The sequence below is a fragment of the Populus euphratica genome, unplaced genomic scaffold, assembly GCF_000495115.2.
Source record: "Populus euphratica unplaced genomic scaffold, PopEup_1.0 scaffold269.1, whole genome shotgun sequence".
NCBI lineage: Eukaryota > Viridiplantae > Streptophyta > Magnoliopsida > Malpighiales > Salicaceae > Populus > Populus euphratica.
Genome location: NW_011500150.1, coordinates 219,037 through 233,003, shown reverse-complemented (window position 1 = coordinate 233,003; position 13,967 = coordinate 219,037). Strand labels below are relative to the sequence as shown.

Below are 13,967 nucleotides of genomic sequence, written 5' to 3'. Positions count from 1 at the left end.
AAAAAAAAAAAAAAAAAAAAACCAGCAAGAGTCTCAAAAGTTTATAGAATATCAACATCGCTAGTGAAGAAAAACAAAAACTGATTTACAGTTACTATGAAGTACAAAGCTTAAGTATACTTTTCTAACAGGGTTATTGCAGTGGCTAATAGTGAATAGTTATGCTTTGTACAAAACGAAAACTGAACCCATTCATTTGTAAGAAGGCATGCACAGATGTGACATTGCGAGATGCTATAGAACTAAATGTAAAAAAGAAATACTTTCTGTGAAGTCTTCTCGACAAATTTTGAATTCGGAAGAAATTTTATGTCAAAAATCTTCCAGCCTGAGATGATTTAGCAGGAAACTTTCTCTGATAGTTTTATTTTCAATTTGTATCCATAAAACTTGGCAAAGAAGTTATATTGAAATGAAAAACATCTAATGTTACATACCTTCACGAGCTCAACATCTTTAAGATCTTGTGTACCAATATACACAAGAAACAACTACAGCTCATGACTTCAGCAACACAAGGACAAGAAAAACCATGGTAATCAGAGAGAATGCATGGTAATCAACTGAAATTCAGGAAATACAATCAGTCAGATCCCCGTGGTAAGATTGACTACATTATAAGTTAACTAGATAATAATAATAATAATAATAATAATAATTACTGTTTAAGAACATTGATCCAGGAAAGGAAACCACTATAACTGTGACAAACATGGAGCATAGATTTCCTACACAGCATTCCACTTCAATGGATAGCAGATAAAGAAATAAAGCAAGATTTATGATATAAGAAGAAACGCAATAAGATCCTCACCACCAAAAGATAGATAAGTTCCAAGTGCCAAGCAACTTCAGGGAATTGTGCATGAATATATATTTCCTGCTCAAGAAAAAGAAAAACATTAAATTCCATTCAGTTACTTGAATTTGGAAAGCAAGTGAAGAAAAAAGGTACAGTTCAACTATTTCCAAAAACCTTTATTTTTTCTTTACTGCATACACTAATGTGAAATTTAAACCTTGGATGAATGGTGAAATGGAAAATAACAATTGTACAGGAAGAAATCATAAATCTTGTTTGGCAATTCTTACCTTTTAAAAGACTCTAACTTACCATCAAAGAGAACAATATATGGTAGACTTTGTTTCAAAACACCAATCATTTGCCAACAAACAAAAAAAATGACAATGATATATTGTCATGTCTTATGTCTCCCTGTTATTTATTGGAGCAAAATATATAACTTAAAGTGAATGTCTATAGCATCTTCTTTTTCTCGTTTTATGTTCTTCTAGTGTTGTAGTTGGGCAAAATAACTGACTGAAGAAAGACAAAAGTTACCTTGTCCAAGAATCAAAATGCCATTCGCACCCAAAGGTATAAGATCTTGTATCTTTTCAGCAGAAAGAATTGCTTGAATAACTAGCAGATATAAAACAGTAATATTTTAGATAAATTCAGGGTCAGCATTTGAGAGAGCTGTTAGCAAAGGTGAGTCCAAATATTAATAAAAAGACAAGACACGTGAAGTTTTAATTTGAAAAACGAAGCCAGTATAAAGAGGATTAAAGAAACCTGTGATCCGAATTAACTTTTCCTGGGTCACATCTCCTTCATTTGTCTTGAAAGCAGCATCCATGTTGGATAGAGTTATCATGTGCACGGAATGGAGCCCATCTGATACCCAAAAAGTTTGCATTTCTGCTAAGCAACAGCAGGATCATTCAGTTGAAGAAGATAGATAGATAGATAGATAGATAGATAGAAAGATATAGGCAAAATCAAAATTTATTCTGCTCATCGAAATGGAATCATTTTGCGAAACTCATTATGAAGCTTTGTTTCCATTTTATCTTACCTAGTATGATATCATTACCATTTAGACATAAGTTATTCTCCCTTATCAACATATGAATTTCCAATTCCTATAATTATTGGTCCAACATGTAATAAATTATCCTTGGATCACCTTTTTGGAAGAGCCTATGTACACTTTGATCACATAGTTGGACATGCAAGCAACATCAAATTTTATGGAGAAAAAAAAAAGGAAACAAGAAGAGTTAGAATTGGATACTCGAGGAAAAATCTGGAAAAGCAGCCAGCTTTTGCACTTTCATACTATGGGGCAACCGCCTCATGCGAGCCATGACATTTGGTCCAACAACAGGGGCAGACAGGCACAAGATATGCAAATCTCCTGTAGAGTCCAAAATCACAAATTTCTTGGGAGGTAATGCCTGGATAGAAACTGCCTTCAAAGTTGTAGGTTTCATGCCCTCAGTCACCTCCCTCTTAAATGCCACAAAACAAGCACCCCCTTCACCAGAGTCTTGGCTGCATCTTACAGATCTCTGTTTTACTGTAAGTTAAAATGATAGTCAGCATCATGAACCAACAACAGAAAACAAAGAGCAGTATTTAGAGACGACTTCCAGTTCTATGTTAGATTCCACAAGCGCGACAATTAATCTCCTAAACAAATATCAAAAATCAAAGAAAAGATTCAGCAACCATTACTTGCCAGAGACCAAAAAAAAAAGAAGAGGAAGAAGAGGAAGAAGAAGAACAGAGCCCCTAATCGAAAGCTTGATACTCATAACAGTGATTTACCATCTAGAGGCATCCTTATGTGTCTAACCATAGGACAGCACCTCACTTAATAGGGGTTCATCCATTTCCTGGTCAAACAGAAATTCCTAAAAAAAATCTGTCAGAGCAAATTGCAAATATACAGATAATGAAAACCATAATGATGGGATAAATAGGAGTACAAAGGTAAGAAGTTACCAATCCACAAAGAACATTTGTTCACCAAGGCGATTCAATAAATCCATAAATACAATTGTATATCAAAGTAACAAAAAATGGAGTATGGTTAATGTTTACGTTAATAACATTTCTAGTATTAATTAAGAATTCTGTCATGAATTCTTTTAGCATTTATTAGGAATTTTATAATCTAGGATATTCTTACCTCCTGTCCAACAAAAAACAGCTCACGAGTCATGGATGCTTAGGCTAATAAGCTTTTCAGTGTTAATTAAGAGTTCTTTTATGACTTTTTGCTTTAAATAGGATTTTATTATTATTATTATTTTTTTTTATTTTTTTTGGTCTAGGATATTCTTATTCCTATTTTGCTTTTGAACTATTAGAGATTTTGTTCATTGCTTATAAGAAGCACAGATATTATGTTTTAGAAAGACTCTTTGACAGAATACGTTTAAAATCTGAAAATCAACTACTGCTGCTCTCCCCCACTTTCTTCTACATTTATCCCCTTTCTATTCCTCAACACAAAATCCTAGAGTTGGCATATACCATGCAATTTTCTTTTCTTTTCAGGAAAAAAACAAATGTGAGAGGACATGCAGAAGCTGGCAACTTAATTCTAAATCTAAAATAAGAGAAAAAAAAAATATCTTTATTCTCTCAACAAAGCCAATTAAAGGGTGTCACTGATTTTAATTTTTATTTGTCAAAGAAGATATGAAAATCCAAATCAAGCTAAATTTGCTGACTGCCTTTCCAATTAACCTAGGCCAACATGCTCACTGCCCTCCAATTAACCAAGGCTAACATGATATTGAAAGAAATCATGACTTCATGACAACAACATTCTATTTGTTTAAACAAATGATGCTGAAGAGGGGCTCTTTCTGAAGACCTAAACATAGCAAAGGCTATGTGACCTTCAATGTTGATGAAAGCTACAAATGACAAGGTTAATAAACATGTTGACAATAGAAAGGAGAAGACATCGTACTTTTAATTCATAATTTAATAAGACAATTGATTCATCAAGCAATTAAATTAGCTGCACAGGTTCAATACTAATTACCAATAAATTTTATGTTCACAATCCTCAGATCCAATTCCTTTTATTCTCTAGTATTACAAATTTTGTTTCTATTCAGAGGAAGCCTCTTCCCCGGTAAATTTCATCTCTCATTATAAAAGGAAGGCCCTTTAATAAACTGCCAAATGGAGCTTTGCCTCAGAAAAAACATTTGGATTTAAAATTGTACCACCTAGACCTATAACACAATATGAGCAATTCTGTTGGAAATCTTGCGCCCATATCAAAACAACAGTCCATCAATCTGCAATCAAATTATACTTATAGCATTCACAAACCACTGGATCCTAAACTAATGGAGCATTCCCAATTTAGAAGAACAAAATTTCCGGCAGGACAATAGACCACCTTCATGAACACATTCAAAGTCCAGGATAGACAGGAGAAACTATGCTCCAACTTTGAAAGGGATCTCCTAAAGTAAAACAGACAGAGTTTAAATACATGTAACAAGAATAACAGCACTACAGAATTCACATTGCAAAAGTCTCAACTGCTAAGTTCTATATACCACAAAGCTAAACAATCACATTTATTTACATTACTCCAACACTAACTAGCAAAAAAAAATCAACTTCTTTCAGCACATAATGAACATCAACAAAGCTCAAAAGCAACACATTGTACTTGCACACTTACCAGAAACACAATGTTTATCAGTCTTCCCATCCAACGCACCATTGCAAGCATTCCCGGAACTTGAACTGACCCCATTATCCTCCCCGGCACCAATGGACGATTTCAATCCTTTACCATCCAACTTCCCATTCGAATCAAAACCCTTGACTTTCTTAACTTTCCATTTCACCAGCTGCCTCAAATTAAAAACCCGGACCCCATTATCCTCCCCTAAAATCAAGACTCCAGAAGAAACACTTATTGACCAAACAGGCACACTACACTCAATCACCGCACACCTCATCAATTTCAGCATCTCACCATCACCATCAGCAATAAGTTTCACCGCAAAGACCCAAACTTTCTTGCTAGAAACTGAGTGCAGCACAAAAAAATTAATAGACCCAACAATCTTTATAGAAACCCCATGATTTATATCCAGCAAAACACCGAGTTTTGAATCAAAAGCAAGACCCTTTTGATTGCAAACAACTTGGGGTTTATAAAAAAAGCTGTCATTTTGTAAAACATGGAACCTTAAGAGAATCTGAGACCCGCCTTTATATGGGCCAGCAACAAGAAAGAGGACTTTAGGGATAGGGTCTCGGTGGATGAGAAGGAAAGAAGAGGAAGAGGAAGGGGAGGGAACTAGGGTTGGGGGTTTTGGAGGGAGAGAAGGAAGGGAAGGGAAGAGGGAAAGTGAGGAATCAGTGTGCATTAAGGCTAAAGAAAGAGAGTTTGGTTCAAAAAGAAGGGATTTTGTAGCTGAAACGGAAGGAGGAAGAGAGAGTTTGGAGGATTGTACAAGTACCATGAGGAGAAAAAACCTTTGAACTTCTTGTCAGGGCATTGAGGGTTTTGGTTTCTGTGTTTGTGATTTTGTTGTGGATGGGATGATTACTGAGTTTGTTGATGGCAGATCCAAAGGTTAGTTAATTGATTATTTAATTGATGGTGTAGATTGTACAGTACTAGTTGGATTACCGGTCTATAATTAAAGATAATAATTTGCAATTCATGATGAGTAAATGGATTAATGATATTTCAGTGTTTATATATATATATACATATACATATATATATATATATAGTTGGTTGTTTTTTAAAAAAATTATTTAAAAATATATTAAATTAATATTTTTTATTTATTTTTTATGTTAGTATATAAAAATAATTTAAAAAATAAAAAATATTTTTTTTAAATAAAAATAAATAATTTTTTATTGAACAACATTTCAAACAACGTTACTAAAACGCTACAAGAATTTAAACCTACAGGACAGTTTGAATCTTAATATGATTTTTTAATGTTAATTTTCCTGGTAATTTATGAACATCAACTTTGTAGGGGGGAAATAACAATTTCTGATAGTTACATTAAATTATAGTTGAAATTCATGCAGAATTATTTTTAATTTTACTTTGAGTATATTTAGTTTCATAGTAAAATTATTTTTTAAAGTATTTTTATTGAAATATTTTTTTTATTTTTAATATTAGCATCAAAATATAACATTATGAAAATATAAAAAAATTAAGTAAAAAAATAAATATAAAAACAAACAAGCTCAACAATATATATATATATATATATATATGTATGTATATAAAAGATAATATCAACTTTACATAAATAATTTAAGAATTTATTTCTAAGTATAAAAAATACTATTTAATAATTTGGATGGAGGTTGGTTATTAATTGAGGACAAATAAACAGCCGGCATTCCACCCTCAATTGGGACGGATAAAAATTGAGTTTTATTTTCTAGGTTATTTTACATGTTGAGTAAAAAAATCTGTTTTTTTTATTAAAATAATATTTTTAAAAAAATTAAAAAAATAAAATTGAGTTTACTCAAAAAACTTTTTTTTTACTAAAACAATGTTGTTTTTTAATTTATTTATTTTTAAGATTTTGGTTCTTTGAATGCAATTTTTTAAATAATTAATAAGGATATGATTAGATGTATGAGTGTAAAATTTATGAAATCCCCCTCCATCATCTCTTAAGATTTTGGGAAGAGATACCTTGAAAATAAAATTAAAATTACAAAGAACCCACATTTAGAAATTTTATACCATTACCAATAGATATTCCAAATAAACAATAAACGTAGCTAAATTAAAATAATTGATTGATGATAGATTTGTGTTTATGAGGTCATCGATATTTTTTTTATATAATTTTTGGTGAAAACAAAATAAGAATATATATATACATCCACAACCCTTACTTGAGAGAAGACTATGGTTGACATGTCGTCCATCCTCCGCACCAAGTTATACGTGTATAATATTTCTTCTTATTTTTCAAATATATTTTTGTGAGATGTTTTTTATATATTTAGTTATATTACATTATTCTTTTTTTCATTAAAAACAAAGATTAGGAATAACAGCTGGGAAGCTCAAAACAAAATTTGAAAAGAAAAGTGAGACGACACGGCTGCTTCGTAGCAAAGTAGCAAGCAAACCAAGTCAATTTATTAGCCACGGCCAATACATCTTTAGTTAGAATAATTAGCAATGACAGCGTGTGGCTCGCAAGCCTTAGCCGCGGGGCTCGGCTCGACAGCGGGGCTAGGCTCGACAGCCTTCCCAAGCAGCTCCTCAGGCAAGTCCTCCTTGAGACCCTTCAAATAAAAGGTGTAGAACAGCTTGAAAGGGAACACAAGCTGCTGTAGCTTAACCTGACCATACACCCCTTCAAAAATACCTGACCCTCCAGTCACAGCGAGATACGTGTCCTCGTATGTCAAATAAGATCCCTGCACTGCAATGTGACCGTAGTCGCCAAAGTAGAAGCTGTAGATCGCCTCATACCTGTCACCTTTCTTTTCCGGTTTGTTTTGGATCAGCACGCATAGTCCAGCAGTTATTCCTACCCGTTTCTGTAGGTCTCCGGTGTAAAGCTGTAATAATGAGAAACAGCCCACAGCCACCATCAATTTTACAAAAAAAAACAAAATATAATGTTTAATTATTGTTTTAGGATTAAAAAAAATATTCTTCTGCATTTTATTTTTTAAGATCACAAAAGATTATATCTTCTATTTCTATAAACAAATATATTTATTTATTTATTTAAAATCAAAACGTGGTTATTTTATTGGATCTTAAGGAATCATTATTGTTATTGTAATGTCTTAATGGATCACTATCATGTTACCTTCTTGTCTGAAAGTGCATTTTATAAAGCGTCGCGTTCTAATGATTCTTTTTTATTAAATTTACTCCTCACCCCATATAAGAAGGTAGCTATCAATTCTTTTTTATTTTCTAAATCATAAAAAAAAAATTATCAAATCATAGATTTACAAGAATAGATTTTAATATTTTTCTAATTTCAAAAATAAATAATGTTTTTTTATCTTGTTTTTGCTACGGCCATTTAGTGTCGGTTTGGTGTATAGCGTTTCAATTAAAATTTTCAAAAATTTTGGTTTTATCCTTCAAATTATTCTTTTTATTTTTTAAATCATTTTAATATATAAATATATTAAAAAAATATTATTTCAATCCATTAAAATCTACCCATTATTTTGAAACCAAGGAACTTGCTTTGATCATTGAGAAACTAAAGTGATTGAAGAAAAAATATGTAAGGAAAAAGATGAAGGTCGAGAAAATCTCCAGGAATTTTTCGCAATTTTGCAGGAAAATATATTACAAGGAAACAAATTCAAAAGAGAACAAGTGGCAAGCCAGCAGCCCAACATAAAAGAAAGATTATCAAGGGAAACAAGCGAAACTCAGATCATGGAGATGACTTACTTTGTTGCTAAAAGGCACAAGATCGCCAAGAGAATTAACAGATTTCTGGCTCAAACGAAGATAAGCTGGGCTTCCACGGTCTCTCTCATTGATCTCATAGACACTCAGCTCTTGAACTTTGGCTGCAACAAGCAAAAGCACGAATCCCCAAAAGGGTGCGATCATTAAATAACTGGAATTTTTTTTCTTTTGTATAAGATAAAAAACAGAGAAACAGCAAAGATCGCACTTACTGGGTCTTGAATCCTCGTTCGAGGCAGCTTGGCTTTTGCAAGAGAAGGATCTCTTCGTCCCAGAGAAGTTGCCGAGGCTTGTAGATTTTGTGAGGAGACATGGGTTTTGGGCCAGCTTGAAAGACAAGAGTGATGGTTTGGTGGGCACAACGCCACAGGTGTGTGATCTTGCTGCAGATGCTTTCACGGAAGAGATGGATCTCAAAGCAGAGCTTGAATAAGCCGCCATTGATCTTGATTCTTGGTGACTGTGAGGTTATGTTTTTTCTTTGTTTGGGTACGGAGAAAGTGATGGAATTTGTGTGAGAAAACAGTGTGGGGTGGGCCTGTTTATATAGGAAAGTGAATGCTTATGAGTTATGACCATGTGGGCTATTTGGCTGTGCGGAAAGACGGTGCACCTGAGAGGGCATAAGTCAACGGTCAGAGGAGGGCGTCCATCTCTATGCAGAAAAGAGAAATTCAGCTTTCTTCACGTTGCAAACGTGATTCGGTGTTTGGTCGGAGAGGTTCTGAACTGGAACTGCCAAGAGTTTGAGAAACTGAAACAACATTTTGTAGGAATTAGCCTGCTTCTTGCAAGTGTCAGCCATTCATACTGAATCGAAGAGCACATAATTTTTAACGGGTGTTTTTTTAAAAAAAAAAAGGAAAGGAAAAAAACGAATGGGGTACAACTTCAAAATTAAACTTTTTATTTTTTTGATTAAATAAAAAACTTGACTCAATTTTATAATAAATTTTTTATTTAAGTTAAGAAAAATTAATCAAATATGTCTATTTCTGGGTTTTACTAACAAGTTAAAAAAAATCAATTTATAAAAATTATACCTTACATAATTTTAATAATTATATGGTATTAACTTTTCCTAATTATAATTGCCAACAATTTTGAATTCAATTATATTATTTGAAATACATGTAAAAATAAATTAAAATAAAAATTAACTCCTTTGCTCTTTTTGTTACGATTTTCTTTTGTAAGTACCTTTATATTTATTTACAAAGACATAAAATATAAATATTTTAAAGAATATATAAATAGATTTATCTCATATTAATTATCTATTCAAAAAAAAATATTTGTTAATAAAAATTCGATCAAATTAATCTTTTGAATAGAAAATGGTCTTATGTTTAAAAAAGAAATTGAAAAAATTTAAATTTTTTATATCAAATTAATATAATTATTTTAATATTTTTAAATCGTTTTGATGTGTTGATATCAAAAATATTTTTTTAAAAATAAAAAAAAATATTTTAATATATTTATAAATAAAAAATATTTTAAAAAATAACCAAAATTATATTTTCAAATAGAATATATAATAATTAATACATACTTAATTCACATGTAATGCAGTTTGGAAAAATAGATTTTTTTTATTTAGTAAGACTACTGTATTTTTCTTCAGCTAACTTCATCACCCTGATCAGATGACACCATGCACATAGTCAATTTCATTAACTACATTAGACATTTGTTTGCATTGCCCCAAGCGTATATGCATCTAAAAAATATTAAAAAAAAATTATTATTACAATATCAAATGAACACTTGAGCTGCGTTTCATCCTTTAATGATCCAAGAGTTTTAAGTTTTATGTTATTAGTAGTGCTCAACTCAAGCTCTTATATGCCTAAGATCTTCTTCCTCTTTCATTTATAATGTGAACAAACTCCTTTTCTATTAGACCTCACGAGTAGATCGCATTAAACACATCATTACTTAACACGACCCTAAGACATTGGAGAGACATTGCCCCAGGCCCATATTAAGCTGGAATGTGGTCAAGGTTGTCTCTTGAATCACTTGAAACGTAGACACCAGCCTAGCGATTAAGTGTTTAGAAATACGTGCAAACCAGGGTTTGGTCTGGTGATGGAAGTGACTTGTCTTCTTCCACTGTACCTGGGTTCGAGTCCTGGCGTGCACGTCTGTCACCCCCGCGGTGCCTTACATGCCTACTGGGTTTGCAGGGTATTCAGTGGGCCGTGAGAATTAGTCGTGGTGCGCGCAAGCTGACCCGGACACCCCACGTAAATAAAAAAAAAGTGTTTAGAAATACATTTTAAAAAAATTTATAATTTTTTTTTAAATTAATATATTTTTATATTTTTATATTATTTTAATGTGTTAATATTAAAAATAATTTTTAAAAAATAAAAAAATATTATTTTAAAATAAAAAATACTACACTTTCAAAGACTCTATTAACCAACCAGGTCTCATTCTTTTGTGACCTCAAAGCTTAACCTAATAATGCTCCCATCAAATTCTTACATGTTCAAATTCTCTTTTATTTCTTTACATGTGATTATTTTTTAAAATTAAATTTTTATTATTATTTTACTTTAAATAACTTTTTTAACATTTATAGATCATTTTGATGTCACATACCTAAAATAATTTTTAAAAACTAAAAAAATTTATTTTAACTCATTATCAAAAAAAATATGTTTTAAAAAGTAATTACCAGTAAATATCCCACCACACACTGCCAAAGCCACATCCACACCCGTGGGCATAAAACTACAACGGAGGTCGGGGGTCAATGATGAAGATTTTGAATAAGCATGGCTGTGTGGAAGTGGCCGGCGTGGTGGGTAACATGTTTAAAACGCAGGTCTAGGCAGGGAAAGTCAGTGGGACGACCAACCACAGCAGGGACCATCTACCACGTGCCAAAAATCATTTCTAAATGTTCAAATCTTCTTAGTGACCTTGTGGGGGCGTACCCAAGAACACATTCTCATCAAATAATATACTATTTTTTTAGATTAATGTAGGTGTCCGGGTCAGCTTGTGCGCACCACGACTAATCCCACGGGCCCTGAAGTTAACGACCATGTAAGCCTGCCGTGGCCATCATATGAGCAACCAAGGACTCGAACCTGAGACCACAGAGGAAGCAAACCTCTTGATCCCAAGTCCTTACCACTTGGCCACCACCTAGATGGTTAATAATATACTATTTTTACTAATAACACAAGGTGGGTTTTTTTTTTTAATTATCATGAATATTAGGATGAGTGTAATTTTATAAATTTTAAAATTAAAAATTATATAAACACCTTTAATCACTAGATTTAAACATGAGATAAGTTATTTTTATTAATGTTCGGAAACGCGATATAAATCACGTTCTAAAAAAAATAATTTTTTATTTTATTAAAAAATAATTTTTTTTATATTTTTTAAATTGTTTTAATATAATAATTTTAAAAAATAAAAAAAATTATTTTAATACAAAAAAATATTTAAAAAACAACAAGAACACACTCTCAAACAAATGTTAATTTACTGGCCTCGGCAATGATGTTAATTTGGGCTCTCTCGTTACAAAATATGACATGAAGAAACCAAAATACCTCAATCCATCGAACATTTTGTTATTGCAACAAAGAAGGGTCCTTAATATTTCCTGCAGAAGTTGAATATTTTTATTTGAGCTTTCACTTTCCATGATATGTCGCTGTTGAGAAGCACTCAGTTCAATAATTTCCTGCCTATTGATGGCAAAGATACCTAACACCAAGGAATAGAAAACGACTCCAAGTGGTCGCACTGTAAAATGAAAAAAAGAAGAAAAAACGGTGACAACTTAGTTCACACCAGTGATAATGTTTAATTGTTTTTACATTTATTCTATATATTTTTAAAAATTAAAATTTATATGTATGACATAATCAACTAAACTATAAAATGATTTAAAATGCATAACAAAATTTAGGATATAAATTGTAATTCTTAAAAATACAGAAAATAAGTATAAAAACAACTGAAGTATAGAATGGTATTCAGTTGTATCTACATGTAATAATTATGTTCAATTGCTATCCTATAAAATCCTGTCCAATTTCATTATTTATTTTGTAACTTGGAAAAAAGTCACATCGATCACCTCGGTTTATAATATTATGTTGTTGGATAAAGGTATTTTTAAATTTTTAAATTTTTAAATTTAAACATATAATTGTAATTATATCTTTTATTTTGAAAAGAAAAAATCATAAGTTTAACATTTGGGAATATTTTTATACTTTCATATATGTATTTTATGTAATTATCAAGATTATAAGAGTATTTTTATATTTTTATATTTTTCCTACATATTTTAATTCTTAAAGCTGCTAGAGTGTACTCCGACACATGCTACACATGGATGACGTCTACGGTATTTAAGAGACGCGTGTGACGTTACCTAGTGGACATAATTAACCTTTCGTTGTCTCCTTAAATGTGTCATTGTGTCCTCTTCTATTTGGAGAGATATGTGGCAGTTGATGATGATCAGATTGTTGCCTGTGATCATTTAAATTTGTTTCCCTTCTTTTTTTTCTCTTGACAAGTAATTTATATTATTATCTTCTTTGTTTCTTACCTTTTAATTTTAATTCTCGTTCTATTCATTTCTTATTTTGTTTTTTTTCTATTTATATATTTTTTTTAATTTAGCCCTTCAATTGCAATTTCTCATATGTTTGATTTTTCATTTCAATCCTCATTTTTTAAAATTTTAAATTTTATCCTTCGCACTTTTGTTGAAGCTTTTTTTTCTAGTAATTTCACTCTTCAATCAAATTTTTTGTTGTTTGTATTTTTAATTTGACCTTCATTCTTTTGATTTTTTTTTCCTTTTATTAAATCTATTTTCAATTAAACCCTCCAATTAAAAATTTATATACCTTTCTTACCCTTATTTTTTTTATCCTTTTATATAATTAATTTTTTATGGTTTTATTTTTTGATATTTAATTTATTGGAAATCGGCTTTTGCATTATTTTTTTAATATTAGTTTTGTGATTATTTTTAAGTTTTTTCTATAGATTTATCTTGGTCTCACACCTATATTATGATTTTTACATGCCTTTTTTTAATATAAGTTTTTTTTAGTTGTTCTATTTCTATTTTATTTTTTAAAGAATTATTCTAATTCATCTATAATTTTTTCAATAAAAATGAAGTTTATTTTTTTAAATAAAAAATATTCATTGTTGAATTATATTACTAATGCGTTCGGCATTACACAATATTTTTTTATGACTCAGGTTTATTCAGTTGGTTTTATTTATATTTATCTTTTAAGTAACGAGTTTTTTAGACTATACATTTATCTTTTATTTAGTTAAATAAATATATTTAGTAAATATAATCAAATACATATCTCATTTTATGCTATGAAATATCTTAATCTTACTTGCATAGATTTAAATTTTTTTATGTATAAAACACTTTGAAGTAACTTACATACCCAATATTAAAATAATTAAAAAAAATCTGTTGTAAAGCACAGGTTAATGATGTAACCATATTATTCGATAGTTTCACTTATATTTACCTAATATTTTGTCCATGTTTACCTAATGTTTTGTCCATGTTTTATATGTAAAATGCCTTGATATTTTTTGTTTTATGTTTTGAAGGCACTTTTGGATGAAAAAATGCAAAAAGGAGTAAATTGGAGATAATTG

General features: G+C 30.7%; 2 protein-coding genes and 1 long non-coding RNA gene across 6 annotated transcripts in view; all 3 read right to left on the bottom strand.

Annotated features, from left to right (window-relative positions):
• Positions 1 to 5,414, bottom strand: part of LOC105110922 (uncharacterized) — a 6,804-nt gene extending 1,390 nt beyond the window's left edge. The window contains exons 1-6 of one of the 4 annotated variants that reach the window (XM_011006128.1): positions 4,503 to 5,414; positions 2,079 to 2,363; positions 1,577 to 1,702; positions 1,343 to 1,423; positions 815 to 880; positions 438 to 728 (exon numbers count right to left, since the gene is read on the bottom strand). In XM_011006128.1, the coding sequence (XP_011004430.1) occupies positions 852 to 880; positions 1,343 to 1,423; positions 1,577 to 1,702; positions 2,079 to 2,363; positions 4,503 to 5,295 (1,314 nt within the window). In that variant the 5' untranslated portion in view covers positions 5,296 to 5,414 and the 3' untranslated portion in view covers positions 438 to 728; positions 815 to 851. Of the gene's footprint in view, positions 1 to 437; positions 881 to 1,342; positions 1,424 to 1,576; positions 1,703 to 2,078; positions 2,364 to 4,502 lie in introns of all 4 variants that reach the window. The other 3 variants (XM_011006129.1, XM_011006127.1, XM_011006126.1) reach the window with 3 other exon arrangements.
• Positions 3,118 to 4,496, bottom strand: LOC105110921 (uncharacterized). Its single transcript, XR_839547.1, has 2 exons — positions 3,575 to 4,496; positions 3,118 to 3,541 (listed from the first exon to the last, which is right to left on the bottom strand). It is a non-coding gene; the product is annotated as an uncharacterized LOC105110921 (long non-coding RNA).
• Positions 5,415 to 6,911: 1,497 nt separating the features above from the next.
• On the bottom strand, positions 6,912 to 8,828 carry LOC105110920 (allene oxide cyclase 3, chloroplastic-like). The gene is made up of 3 exons (XM_011006125.1): positions 8,492 to 8,828; positions 8,259 to 8,380; positions 6,912 to 7,396 (listed from the first exon to the last, which is right to left on the bottom strand). The coding sequence occupies exons 1-3, from the start codon at positions 8,718 to 8,720 to the stop codon at positions 6,992 to 6,994; spliced, it is 756 nt and encodes a 251-aa protein (XP_011004427.1). The 5' UTR covers positions 8,721 to 8,828; the 3' UTR covers positions 6,912 to 6,991.
• Positions 8,829 to 13,967: the final 5,139 nt, after the last annotated feature.